This window comes from Peromyscus leucopus, chromosome 2 (assembly GCF_004664715.2).
Source record: "Peromyscus leucopus breed LL Stock chromosome 2, UCI_PerLeu_2.1, whole genome shotgun sequence".
In the NCBI taxonomy this organism is placed as follows: domain Eukaryota; kingdom Metazoa; phylum Chordata; class Mammalia; order Rodentia; family Cricetidae; genus Peromyscus; species Peromyscus leucopus.
The window spans coordinates 116,728,623-116,743,435 of NC_051064.1; the positions used below are offsets into that span (position 1 = coordinate 116,728,623).

General features: G+C 41.9%; 1 protein-coding gene across 1 annotated transcript in view; it reads right to left on the bottom strand.

Moving 5' to 3' along the window:
• Positions 1-1,362: 1,362 nt before the first annotated feature.
• LOC114706699 (cytochrome P450 4X1) overlaps positions 1,363-14,813 on the bottom strand; it is a 28,235-nt gene continuing 14,784 nt past the window's right edge. The window contains exons 8-12 of the mRNA XM_028889192.2: positions 14,231-14,421; positions 5,628-5,761; positions 4,524-4,588; positions 3,200-3,282; positions 1,363-2,040 (exon numbers count right to left, since the gene is read on the bottom strand). Of these exons, the coding sequence (XP_028745025.1) occupies positions 1,866-2,040; positions 3,200-3,282; positions 4,524-4,588; positions 5,628-5,761; positions 14,231-14,421 (648 nt within the window). The 3' untranslated portion in view covers positions 1,363-1,865. The remainder of the gene's footprint in view (positions 2,041-3,199; positions 3,283-4,523; positions 4,589-5,627; positions 5,762-14,230; positions 14,422-14,813) is intronic.

Consider the following 14,813-nt stretch of genomic DNA (forward strand, 5'->3'; position numbering starts at 1 on the left):
GAATAGTTTTGTAATATTCTAAGTTTAGACTTTCTTATTCAAGATTCAAAACAAGAAATCATAAAGAAAATTGTGTATACATTTCATCTATCCATCTATCTATCTATCTATCTATCTATCTATCTATCTATCTACTTACTTACTTACTTTGGGTTTTTGAGACAGAGTTTCTCTGTGTAACAGCCCTAGCTGTCCTGGAGTCCGCTTTGTGGATCAGGCTGGCCTCGAACTCACAGAGATCTGCAAGCCTCTGCCTCCTGAGTGCTGGGATTAAAGGCAAGTGCCACCACTGCCCTGCAGTGGTGTATCTTACTTCATGAAATTCAAAGTGTTTCATATGTAAAAGATACCATACCTACAGTTAATAAGAGCAAAGGAATCTGAAAAATTACAAAGAAAAATTATAAGCAAGAATTATTATCCATACTATATCAAGTATATATGGATAAGTAAGAAAAAAAAACATAGAAAACAAAGATAGATGGTGTTGCCTCAATAAAGATAGGGACTAGATAGGTAGCTCAATAGGTAAAATCTTGTTATACAAGCGTGAGGACCCCAGGACCTATGTAAAAACAGCCAGGCGTGGTGGCACATGCTTGTAATCCTAGAGCTGGTGAGGTAAAGATGGGCATCGTGGGGGCAGGTCATAGGGGCTCATTAGCTATCTAGTCTAACCTACCGGGTGAGCTTTAGGCCAGTAAGCTATCCTGTCTGAAAATAAAAGGTGGATTGAATCTGAAAAATGACACCTGAGGCTGACCTTTGGCCTCTATATGCCTGGACACACATGGGGGGGGGCAGAGAACAGTGGTTAAATACATTTAAAAATACATTTAAATCATAACTATTTAACTATCCAATGGTAAAAAATAGTTAAAGAGTCATAGGACATTCACACTGCAGACAAGCACAATCTTAGGGTAATGATTAGGGTAGATTTATTTATTTATTTATTTATTTATTTATTTATTTATTTGGTTTTTCGAGATAGGGTTTCTCTGTGTAGCTTTGCGCCTTTCCTGGAACTCGCTTTGGAGACCAGGCTGGCCTCGAACTCACAGAGATCCGCCTGCCTCTGCCTCCCGAGTGCTGGGATTAAAGGCCTGCGCCACCACCGCCCGGCTAGGGTAGATTTTTTTATTAAGTGAGAAAATGCAAGAACAGTGCAGATATGATCCTATGTCTAAGAAAACACAGAGACATTATATATGGAATGTGCAGGAAAGAGTCAGGAAGAGGGGCTGGAGAGATGGCTCAGCAGTTAAGAGCACTGACTGATCTTCCAGAGGTCCTGAGTTCAATTCCCAGCAACCACATGGTGGCTCACAACCATCTGTAATGAGATCTGGCGCCCTCTTCTGGCCTGCAGGCAAACATGCTGTATACATAATAAATAAATAAATCTTAAAAAAAAAAAAAGAGTCAGGAAGAATGCACACTCAATTACTCTGCTAAAGGGAAAGCAGTAGGTTCTGTCAGGGCAGAGGGTACAGCCCAGGTGAGGTGGGATTTTATCTACACTTCCTAGTGCTGGAAAATTTTTGCATTCAGCACACATCCATTCTCTTGTTATTTGTGTAATTTTGAAAACTATTACAAAGCAGAAAATATATAGAAGTCACCCAGTGATTGGCTTGGAAGTAATCATTAGAAAACAATTTGAAAATCTCTGTAAGTCATACATATCCAGGGTCACCTGTGTTATCTGCAAATGTCTTTGGGAAATGTGCAGCTGTAGAGATACCCTATCCCATGGTCCTTCAATTCTCCCATAAGACTTAGAGTCCTCTCCATTTGCCTGGACCATTGGCTATAAATTTAACTTAAAAACAAAAAGAAATTTAGTCATTGTCCCCTTGTATCTAACATTCAGGGAGTTTCTTCAGGTGCAAATAGATTCCATGCTTGGGTCTGAGGACAATGTGGCTGGAGAAGGCAGGAGGCCTGGTGAGGTCTGGAGCTACTTGAAAGCGGAGCAGAATCAAGGCAATGGCCACCTTTAACTCCAGCATGGCAAACTGCTGCCCAATGCAGTTCCTGCAGAGGGAGAAAAAGGGGTTAGTTTCTAGAACAGCAAGTCTGGAGTCCATGGCTGCTTAGCAGTTTCCTCTGATTGCAACATTCTCTCCAGGAGGAAGGGAAAGGACTGAAGAAACTCTGGTGAACAGACTTCACATCTGGACAAGCTGTGACTTGGAAGATTCATGAGGGCCCCTCTCCAGAGTTACAGAAGCAGTAAATGACTGCTTAGGAGGACACTGACCAGCGGAGCTGCCCAGAGTCCTCTCAGGCCGGTCCAGGGGCCTGCAAGTTGTGCAGAGAGCTCCAGGGTTGCAGCTCTTGGGAGTGGTCACTTGCTTGTGGTGGTCTGAATAAGAATCCCCCTCCAAACAGGCTCGTGGATTTGAATGTTTGCTCCACATTCAATGTGGAATGTGGAAAGGATTAGGAGGTGTGTCTTGTTGACAGATGTGTGTCTCTTGGCGGGTGGGCTTTGAGGCTTCAAAGCCATTCCCAGTTAGCCTTCTCTCTCTGCTTGGTGCTGGTGGATTAGATGCAAGTTCTCAGCTACCGCTCAGGTGGTGCCAGGCCTACCTGCCTGTCTGCTGCCTTGCTCCCTATCGTGACAATCATGGATTCACCCTCGGACTCTGTAAACCACAGCAAACTCTTTCTTCTATAAGTTGTCTTGGTCATAGTGTTTCTTCACAGTAATAGAAAAATAACTCAGACACAGAAGCTTTAGAGTCACCCCTGTTCCCATAAGTAACCCTTGCCTTTGTCAGTAACCCCAACAAAAATTCAGTGGTTCACTAAATTAGACTCTAATACATCATGATCTGTTGGGAGGGTGTCATCTTTCTGGGGGTGAGTAGATGTATATATATAAACTTTTAGACTTTGTTCTTACATTGCTCCTTGCAAAAATGTGGATTTGGAGGTCCAATGTGATATCCTCCTTGAAGGAGGCAGCAGTTGAAGTCACCCACAAACTGGTCCTCTTATAAGCATTGAGCCTGTGAGCAATGCTTACACTGCAGGATTGTTTTCCGAGGCATGGCTCATGGGATTTGATATTAAGTGGCATTGCCCTTTGTGAAGAGATGGGTTCTGGGGAGGAATTAATGGGCAGAGGGACTAGTGGGTGTAAGTAAGCTTTTTGTGTGTATTTTCAACAGCTTCAAGTTGGCCTCACCTTGGGCCACTGGAGAATGGTAGGAAGGCACAGGGATGTCTCTGATCAGAATTCTCCTTAGTGAATCTCAAGGGGTCAAAGACCTGAAGTGAGAAGACAATGCCATCACCATCTTGACAACAACACATCTTTTAAGGTGCTACTTAGTGCTGATACAGAAACATACGCCACAGAAATTGTCTAAAATGTTCTGCGTGCCAAATGTTAAGAAGACAGCATTAATTTTAGGAACAGGTTTTATTAAACAAAATAGTCTATCATGTACTCAATATAAATAATTAAGGAAATATTTTACTTTTGAGGGGGTGGGTACTGTGTTTTCAAACTCCACGTTGCAATTCCAATCAGCCAAGTTGCTCAGTGGCCACATGGACAACGCTGCTGTAGATGTGGAGGGTCTATCCAGCCCTCCCCCGACTTGTCTGCTAGCCAGTCTAAGAGTGCACCCACTTAGAAGCCAAGCCCAAATGAGACGTAATGGTTCAACTTCTTATTCTACAGAGTAGATCATAGAAGAAAACACCAGCGCTTATGTTTTAAATTTCAAGCAAATTGAATCAACTCAGGCTTTCTACACATTTCCTTGCCTGTCCAGGTCCTCATTTCTCTCTTTCTGAGGCTATTCTGGGCTCCAGACAGCTGACCCACGTGGTTTCCCTTGTGGGTTTGGGACAATACAAGGCATTGATTTGGATTTGAAGAGTGGCAGTTAAAGAGAGTTTGGGGTGTTGACTGTTTATTGGCTCCTCCCTGCTGCCTGTTGGCAGTATTTCTTCTGCATGGACCTCTTTGGTGTTCCTCCCTAGCTCCCAGCTCTTTCCCCACAGGTTATTCAACTCTCCCTTCTGGGGCCCATCAGGTCTAGAAAAGATAAAGATTCTGAAATATATCCACTTTCATTTGCTTCCCCTAAAGTCTGCCCATATCTTCACAAATAGTTCCTTTATGGAACATTTGAACTGAGCAACTTGAATGTGCCATCTACATCACCAGGATCCTGATGGCTTCATACAATAAAAGAGAGACTGAGCTACTCAGTTTGCTCCACTGACCAGCCACAGCCGTGCAGTTGGAAAGAGCTTGACAGCTGAATGACTGAAACAGAGTCAGTGGCAGTTAGGAGCAGATTGTGGGACTAAGATCTTTCAGATCACAATAAAGATAAAGGGTATGAGTGAGGACAAGGTCGTTAGTGGGTGAGTTTTACACGTTTCTGACTTTTATGTTTGTTCGTTTGGTGTCCTTTACTTTCACATGCTTGGCTGTCAACACCTGAATCACTCAGCACCACTCTCTGAAGCGTGTCCGCAGAAGACAGTCTTACCTTTGGGTCTTTCCAGACAGCAGGGTTGTGGTGGAGACCCCAAAGACTAAGAACCACAGTCATTCCTGAGGCAGGAGGGAAACAGCAATCTGTCAGCTGCTGTAGTGTGCAGGAAGACTTCTTCCTGGAGGAAGAGCTAGCTCCTGCTGAGCTGTGTGCACCAGGGAAGGACATGGAGGTGGGGGGGGGGGGCTTGGGTTTGAACTTTAGTTTTCAAAGCAATTATTTACCTAATTCATGATTTTGTGCTAAGGAGCTGCTGGTGTCTGGTCAAAGAGCTAAACTGTGCTTAAGTTTTCTGTCTTGTTTGGAAATGACTGTTAGCAGCTAGGCAGCACTTCACAGAGACTGTTCTGTTCTACCTTGAAAATCCAGTGACTAATTTCTCTTAGCACTGTTCATTCATGAAAGATGGAGAATTTGGGCAAATATTCCAGAGAGGGAATTTGAACAGCATTTTCTTATCCAAATGGTTCTGTCAACAAAATTACAGCTGCAGGTTGCAGGCTCTCCTGTTGACTTGTGGACACTAAAACAGACAAGTGATAGCTCATGGGATCCTACTGGCAACTATGAGCCCTGCCCAGAAACATCTGACTTCACACACGGGATCTCTATGAATTCTAGCTTTGCTTCACATCCATTAACCTTATGTGCATATTGGGGTTTTCCCAATGGGTGTTTTGTAAAGATCACATTCCAAAGCGGAAATGTATTCAAAGGTTTTTATACAGACTAAGTATTGTTCCCTTCTGAGTTGGTGTGATGATAAGGACTCCCTTCCTGTCTCCACATTAACACAATGGTGCTCATCTCCTGTAAAGACCCACTTGGGTCTCAAACTCAGCCTCACAAAAAATGATCTTAGAGACAATGTCCCACAAAAGATGAAACCCTTGGCTGGGGTTCTCAAAATGAGGCTGGAACCTAACAGCCCTAACTGGCTATGTGGTTTGGGAAGATCACCAAGGCTCACATATGATCCAGGAATTATACTCTAAGCTTTTAGTAGGTACCCAACCATGAGGTCCCAAGAAGCCCCAAATCCTAGTAGTCATCACTGTGACCTTCAGGATCTCATGCTTAGGAAAAGAATGTGAAGACCTGCAGGCAGTGAGTGTCCATCTGGGAGGGTAAGGGGCTTGCTGAGCTCTCGGGAGATGGATGGGATGGGAGGAATCAAGCGGAGAGTCTCCTTGATGCACATTGTGGTGTACGACATCTCATCCAGCTGGTCCCTGTGAGGACAAAAGAAGGAGGGAAGTGACTTGGACTCCAGATCCGCTTTGTATTGACTATCCTCTGCTTGATTTCTTTTCCTAGTAAGCATCACTGTTGGGGTAAAGTGATTTTGTCTGGGTTTATACAGCACATTATAAAAATGTGACCTTTTCTGTCTCCATGTCAGCTGAAGTAGTAGACACACAGATGCCACCTGCCTAAAAACAGAATTTCTGAAAAGCAGTGTTGCGACCCTTAGCTTTTCATGTAAAGGAAACATGTAGAAGGCACAGCTAAAGCCTGAAGAGAAGGCTAAAGAAGTTTAAGAGAGAAAACATTATGTAAAGAGAATTGCCGAAATATTGAAATACCTTAGAAAACAGAGTGGGGTGCTATTCATCCTAAACAAGGGGAGACTGACTTCAGGCCACATAGAGGGTCTGACCTGTGCTCCCTGGGGTTTGGGAAGCACAGACCCAATCACTCAAGCAACTCAGAGAAGACAGACTGGCTGGGGAGAGCAGCTGAATGAGGTAGGGATGCACAGGCTATCTGGGGGGAGGTGTGGTCAGGGAACTGACCAGGAGGAGGGAGAGCTCCAGACCAGCTAGAGAAACACTGTGTCCAGAGTTCCCCTGCCCCATGAATCAGCACTAGAAAGTTCCAGAAAGAGAGTCTCCAAGATACTGGCAGATGTAATGGCTGAGAAAAGAGAAAAGCACAAAGTATTTGCCAAACCCTTGGCATGACAACATCACTTCCTTTTCACACTAGAATCATTCTGACACAATTAGAGCCTTGGGTAGGGAAGAAGCTGGTCAGTAAGAACAGCCAGCAACAAATCCCTCCCACTGTACTGGCTTCCTGGCCAAAGAATGGCCAAGGAAGGGTGAAGGGGAGGCTCTGAGTAGATGAGCATGTGAATGATGGTTTGCCATTGCCCTGGGCTAGACAGACTAGCTACTGACTTGAGAGTGGATTGTGATTTAAGTGGATGGGACTCTGAGACTTCTCAAGGTTTTGCCTCTGAAATGAAAAGAATTCTTCCCACAGAGCAAGTTGGAGTCAGAGCAGGAAAAAAAAATGAAATGGTTTCTCTGTATAACTAGCTAGTCAAATAAAGAAAATGATTGAATATATTTAGTCATTATTTTGCCTAATCACATTTCTATTTCCTTTTCTGATTACTTTAATGCAGGTGTTGGCCATTTGAAAATATAAAATTTTAATTCTGTATTCTTTCCCCATCAAGGCCAGGAAATAAATGGACAGTTGTGTCTACTCTGGGGCTTACATAATTAAGAAAAATAACTTTACCCATATCAGTGTGAATAAAAAGAATAATTTTGGTTCATTGTTGTTATTTTGAGACAGGGTCTCACTATGTAGCCCTCTGTTGTGGAATAATCTTTTGTGAAGATGTGTTGCTCTCCTTGGTTTAATAAAGAGCTAAATGGTCAATGGCTATGTAGGAAGAAGTTATGTGGAACTTACAGACAGGGAGAGAGCACAGGGATAAAGAAGGGCAGAGTTGCTAGATGCAAGGAGAAGCAAGAGGAGCATGCTGTTTTGAGGAAAGTTACCAGGCCTCATGGTAGAACATAAATAAGAAATACGGGTTAATTTAAGTTGTAAGAACTAGTTAGTAACAAGCCTATGCTATAGGCTGAGAAGTTATAATTAGTAAGTCTCTATGTGGTGTGGTTGAAAATGTTCCTGTGTCCTGTCAGGTCCCATGGCTGCTCAGACCCAAATAAACACACAGAGGCTTATATTATTTTTAAACTATGGCCATGGCAGGCTTCTTGCTAGCTAGCTCTTATATCTTAAATTAACCCATAATTCTTATCTATGTTTAGCCATGTGGCTTGGTACCTTTTCTCAGTTCTGCCTTGTCATCTTGCTTCACCTGTATCCAGCTGGTGATTCCTGACTCTGTCCTTCCTCTTCCCAGAATTCTCCTCATCTGATTGCCCACCTATACTTCCTGCCTGGCTATTGGCCAATCAGCATTTTACTTATCAATCAATCAAAGCAACACATATTCACAGCATACAGAATGACATCCCATAGCACTTCCCCTTTTCTGTCTAATCAAAAAGGAAGGTTTTAACTTTAACATAGTAAAATGATATATAACAAAACAGTTATCAAGCAAGAATTACAGTTACAATATCTAGTCTATTTGTATTTGGCAAAATTAAAGAAAATATTCTGCGGCAGAGCCAGGCAGATCTCTGTGAGTTCAAGGCCAGCCTGGGCTACAGAGTGAGTTTCAGGAAAGGCACAAAGCTACACAGAGAAACCCTATCTCAAAAAACCAAAAAAGAAAAAAAAAAAGAAAATATTCTATCATCTATCCTATATTTGTGAGTCTAGTGTCATATCTAATTTATCTTTTATCATAACCAAGGAAAATTATAATTATAACTATCTAGTCTTCAACTATATCAGAGACCCCAGGAGGATATAATATTCTGAGTAAACAGGAAATGCATTGTAAGCAACATCCAAAATTCTGGAAATGACAGAGACAGCTGCCTACCTGAACAGTCATCCAAAATTCCTCTGTAACATTGGGGCATCCATCTTCAGGCTATAGACCTAGAGTCTCTCAGTTACTTCTCTCTGTGTCTTATAGAATGTCTGGCAGTTTCTTCTGCAAAGCAGGAACCTGAAGGACCATCTCCCCTTGCAAAGTTCAGTGGTCACCTTCCTATGGGTCCTATATGTTCAATTGATATAACATTTTGTCATGCAGTCCAGGCAAGAACAGTTTCTTGCCCAAACGGCTATTTTTGCCAAGAAGAAGATAAACTCCATATGAAGTGTCTTCAATGCCCATCTCTGAAGTAAACCAGTGCTGCCAGGAGCAGATGTGTCTCACTGTCCAGAAAAATCTAAGTTTTTAAAACATTTTAAATGCCATATTCTGTAGGTCTTTGAAATGTTTGAAGATTACTTACCTAATTGAAATATATCTGTGTATACCTAGAAAACTTAACTAACATGACTATAGGTTTGATTATCATAGATGACTAATTATTAATCTGTATTTCTTTCTTCCTTTCTTTCTTCCTTCCTTTCTTTCTTTCTTTCTTTCTTTCTTTCTTTCTTTCTTTCTTTCTTTCTTTCTTTTTTTGTTTGTTTTTTTCGAGACAGGGTTTCTCTGTGTAGCTTTGCGCCTTTCCTGGAACTCACTTTGGCGACCAGGCTGGTCTCAAACTCACAGAGATCCACCTGGCTCTGCCTCCCAAGTGCTGGGATTAAAGGCGTGCACCACCACCGACTGGCTTGTATTTCTTTTTATTATTTATTTATAATATATACAGTGTTCTGCCTGAATGTATGCTTGCAGGCCAGAGAGGGCGCCAGATCTCATTACAGATGGTTATGAGCCACCATGTGGCTGCTGGGAATTGAACCTGGGACCTCAGGAAGAGCAGTCAGTGCTCTTAACCATTGAGCCATCTCTCCAGCCCTAATCTGAATTTCTTAATCATACATTACAATTTTAAATGAACTGCACAAACATAATACCTTAAACAAAAGTAGAAATATACATACAGTATGACAAAATTAACTTCAAATTTGCATCAATAAACTAAAATCCATAGCAATGTAGAATATTTTAAGCAAGTTGTTGTTCTTTAAAAGTAGAGTCAACCATCTATCCTTTTATCCTATCATATCTATATCTTATATATCTATATCAGTGTGGTTATTTGGGAGCTGGCTGGCAGGACAGAAAATTCTACCACTATAGCCCTCAAAAGCCCAGAGCTCTCTGAATAGACCACTCTGGCCCTGAACTTACATAAATCTTCCTGAGCAAAGAATTTTATTATTATTATTACTGTTATCATCATCATCATCATTATTGTTATTGCTGTTTTTTTTTTGTTTTTCCAGACAGGGTTTCTCTGTGTAGCCCTGGCTGTCCTGAAACTCACTTTGTAGGCTACGCTGGCCTCAAACTCACAGAGATCCACCTGCCTCCCCAGTGCTGGGATTAAAGGTGGCAAGCAAAGAGTCTTAAACCAATGTAGAAATGACCTGACAAGGAGCCAAAGAGAAAAACTGCTTACAATTTTCTGAATGTCACATGTAAATTTCATTAATAAAAATGATGGGTGTGTTATAGAGTTGTTTTTTGTTTTTAAAATGTGTTCTGGGGCTGGAGATTGCTCATCAGTTAAGAGTGTTTGCTGCTCTTGCAAAAGATCTGAGTTCAGCTCTCAGCATTGTCATGTGGCTCACAACCACTCCAGCTCCAGAGGATCTGACTCCCTCTTCTGGACTCTATGTCACCTTTACTCATGTGCATATGCCCCCCCCCAGACATAATTAAAAATAATAAATCTTTGAGCTGAGTAGTGGTGGTTTTAATCCCAGCACTTGGGAGGCAGAGGTAGGTGGATCTTTGTGAGTTCGAGGCCAGCCTGGTCTACAGAGAAAGTTCCAGGGCTGTTACACAAAGAAGCCCTGTCTCAAAAAACAAAACAAAAAAAACCCAAAAATCTTTGAAAATGTGTTCTTTGTAGCATTTATTCCTCTTTCTTTCATTAAAAGAAAGAATAGTTAACAGATCATCTGGACTTTTGGTTTTTCACCTGGCCAGGACTCAGTTACTGTTTTCAAATTTAGACCAGTCAAGAATGAGAAAAGTCAACACATGACTTTCTTTCTTTTCTTTCCTCCTCCTCCTCCTCCTCCTCCTCCTCCCCCCCCCCCCCCCCCCCCCTCCCCCCCCCCCTCCTCCTCCTCCTTCTCTTCTTTTTCTATTTTGGTTTTTTGAGACAGGGTCTCACTATGTAGCTCTGGCTGTCCTGGAACTCACTATGTAGGTCACAGTGGTCTCACACTCACAAAGATCCACCTGCTCCTGCTGGGATTAAAGACATGCACCACTGTGTCCATTCTTATTTGTTTCTTAAGTAATTACAACAGACAAGATGAAACATTGAATTCATGCTGGAAAGAGACATACATGATAATCTTCCAAGTTTAGTGACTAAATAGAAATGGACTAGTCGACAAGATGATAGGATAGGAGATTCTCCATTTGGATCCTCCCAGCAGCAATGATTTCACAGACAAAAGCACATTTGTGTGAGGCAATGTTTGATCTGGCAATCTACTGTGAAGCTGGAGAATAAAAAGCAAATAGAACAGGTAGAGAGCCAGGAACTACATCTACACACACCCTTATGGACAATGAATCTTCAGCAAAGATGCCAAGAACACAGAATAGGGAAAGAATACTCAGTTCAGTGGCTGATGTTGAGAATGCTGGATATATATGAGAACAAATGAGATTCTTATCCTATATACAAAACTCAACTCAAAACTGAATAAAAACTTAAAATGGTATCTTACTGTAAATCTCCTAGAGAAACCAATGATCAATGAGATGATTGTTGACATGGGTCATATTTGAATTTTCTCTTGGAAACGCAAACAACAAAGGCAAAAATTAGGAGTTTACATTAAGTGAAAAATACCTTATGAATGACAAGGAAAATAACAGAGTGAAATGATGACCTACAAAATGGGGAAACCATTTGCATACCACAAATATAATAGACTTAATATTTAAGATGTATAAAGAATGCAAATAACTCGAGAAAATATATAAACTGGATAAAATACATGCAAAGGGTCTGAATAAGCAATTTCTCAAAAACTGACCTACAAATACTTGACAGGCCTATAAAAAATTCTTAACATTATATATCATTAGAGAAATAAAAATTAAAACCAACAATGAAGTATCACCTCACATGTGTTAGAGAAAAGGAAAATAAACTAATATTGGTAGTGGATGCAGAGACCCACAGCTAAGCACTTGGCCAAGTTCCTGGAGTTCAGTTAAAGAGAGGGAGAAGGGATTATAGGAGCAAGGGGGGGTCAGGATCATGATGAGAAAAACCACAGAGATAGCTGATCCAAGCTATTGGGAGCTCATGGACTCTGGTCTGACAGCTGGGGAACCTGCATGGGACCGCACTAGGCCCTCTGAATGTGGGTGACAGTTGTGTGGCTTGATGTGTCTGTGGGTCCCCTGACAATGAGACCAGAACTTATCCCAGGTAGAAGAACTAGCTTTTTAGAGCCCATTCTCTACGGTGCAATGCCTTACCCAACCTTGATGCAGGGGGGAGGGGCTTGGTCCTGCCCCAACTTGGTATGCCAGCCTGTGTTGACTACCCAAGGGAGGCCTTAGCCCCTATGAGGAGGGGATGGGAGTGGGATGGGGAGAGGTAGGAGGGAATGGGAGAAGGGGAGGGAGAGGAAGGGGGAGGGTTGGTATGTGAAACAAAAAAAAATTTAATTAAAAAAAAGAGCTAAAAACAAAACCAAAAACAAATATTGGTGAGGATTTGGGAAAATAGGATCCTTACACACTATCAGTGTCAACATGGATCAATACAACCAAATGGAAAACAACATGGAAGTCCCTAAAAAAAAATTACAAAAAGAAGTCCACAAGATCCAGGAATTTCATTTATCAGTATATATTCGAAGGGAATGAAGTCACTGTATCAGTTGCCACTTTATTCGCTACAGTCCAGATATAGAATCAGCTTGAGTCATTATCTAATGAATGGATAAAGAATGCATGGTCCATACACACAGCACAATGCTATGTACCAGTGAAAGGAGAGTCTTTTGTTTGTTAACACACAAATGAACCTGGAGGGCATTATGCAAAGCAACTCCAGCCAGACATAGAAAGACAAATACCCCATGAATGCAGTTATATGTGGCTCTAAGAGGTTGAGTTTGTAGAGGCAGAGAGTGGAGTAGTGCCTGCCAATCAGGGGTGCAACAACAAGAGATTCAGAATTCTGATTAGATATGGAAAAACTCATTGTTGTAATTGTTAATGATTTGTTGTATATTTGAACTTGCTCAATGAGTATGTTTTAGATGTCCTTACCACAAAAATAATTACATAGCTAATGAATATGCCCATTGGTTTAGTTATTTCAAAAAGCATACATGGATAAAAATAGCATACTGTAAACAGTACATGTACGTATATACAAATAAACATGCACACTTTTTAATCAGTAAAAACTCATTACTTAACATTGTATTTTATGCTATATACATGAAGTTTTTTTTTTTCTGTGTGTGTGTGTGTGTGTGTGTGTGTGTGTGTGTGTGTGTGTGTGTGTGTTTCAGAGGGTGGGAGGGAATATGCCATGGTATACATGTGGAGGTCAGAGGCAATTTTGTGGAATCAGTTCTCTCCTTCTACCGTTAAGTGGATTCTGGGGATTGAATTCAGATCAGGCTTCCATGGCTGAGCCATCTTTCTGGCCCTCTGCTCCGAGCTTTTCTTTCAATGTGAGTGAGTACTGGGGATCAAACTCAGGTCCTCATGCTGGCCCACCGAGCTCTTTGCTGACTGAGCCCTCTCCTCAGCACGTAGGTGAAGCTTTGAACTTATGGTAGGAAATGACTGTTAGTTCCTTGTTAAATGAGATCTCTACTGCCTTTAGAACTTCAATTTTTGTTTTCTGAGCTGAACTTTGCTTATGAAATGTGGCTCAGTGGTGTTTAGCATCTTTCTCTTTCGGTCCTTTGACTAGGGCTTTGGGAATGGCTTATCCGGGATACATTGTTTCTTTGCAAATAGCATGTCTGAGGGATGCATCCATTATCTAAAGCTTATTAATATCAAGATTCATTAAGAGTTGAGGCTTTCTCCAGGTTTACTCTCCTTGTCTCAGAAGTGTCAGATCCTCAAGGGGGGGTGGTCTCACTAAACCCCCATGGCCAGGGTGGGAATCTGTCTTCTAAATCTGGTGGTCAGCAAATATCTCTGTCCTTGCCTTTACCATGAGTACTTTAATTTGCAGCATGACGGTGTTTCTCCTGCCTTAGACTGCAGATCACTGAGGACAGGTTCTGTACAAAATCTTAGTCATCATTTTCTTAAAATGTCCTCAGTCTACAGCTTCTAACTCAACAACAGTGTGCATTATTTAATATGTTCAAAGGCCACCCTATCCTGAAGTATGACACCAGTGACCAGGCGATCGGCTAGGGTGCTATAGTGAACTCACTGATGCAGCTGATCCTTCAGCCTTCTCAGCACAGGAGTCCCTCTGGAGTCTTGTCTTTGAAGCTCTACACGCAAGCCTAAGGTCTGTCCCTCACTGCAAATGTGCCAGAGCTTGGGTGAAAGAAACAAATGAAACATTGTGTAGAAATAATAGTGTGTGATTTCTGGATAGTGAACTTTCTTTGCGGACAAAGTTAACTCAGGGCTCTCTTCAGAAAGAAGAGACATCGCTTCTCGGCCTTTTGGCTAAGATCAAGTGCAGAAAGAAGAGACAGACAAGTGGCCTGTTTCCTCTGCTTTGGCATACACATTACCTTGGGACACTGTGGTCACCAAGGCACCAGAGTAAGAAATAAGCAAAATCTCAAGAAGAGAGCTAGGATGACATACTGAGGGTTGCAGATCTTACCAGCTGATGGAAGACCCATCTCCCAGGACGCTCCTGATCTCTGTCCGGCATCTGTCCTGATGCTCAGGGTTCAGAGCCAGGCAGTAGAGGAGCCAGGAGATGCTGGCTGCAGAGGCATCATGTCCTGCCCACATGAAGGTGTTCACCTCAGACCGCAGGTCGGTGTCTGAGAAGGCTCTTTCATCTTCAGCCTACAACAGACAACAGAGGTAGCTGAATGAAACATCACTTCACAGATGTTTGGAGATCCTGTAAAACTGGTAGTTTTACAAAAACACTAGAGTTTCAAACAAAGGTTTCATTTTAGTTCAGTTTATCAAATACATATTATGAATCCTACTTTGCCCAGAGCACAAAAGAGAACCAATGTCACAAAAGAAAAGCAGGCTTTGCATAAGCACTTGGAAAATTTCTTCACTCTTCCAAAGGTATCTAGTTTCTCAACATTTCCTTTTTAAAGTGCTCACCCATGCTTCCAATTTTTCTGTGAGTCTCTAAACTCCCGGTATCTGTATAACCTCCAAATCATGGCAAAGAGGTAGTTTAGTATTCATTAACTCCTAGTGAGTTATAAGTCTCGGTC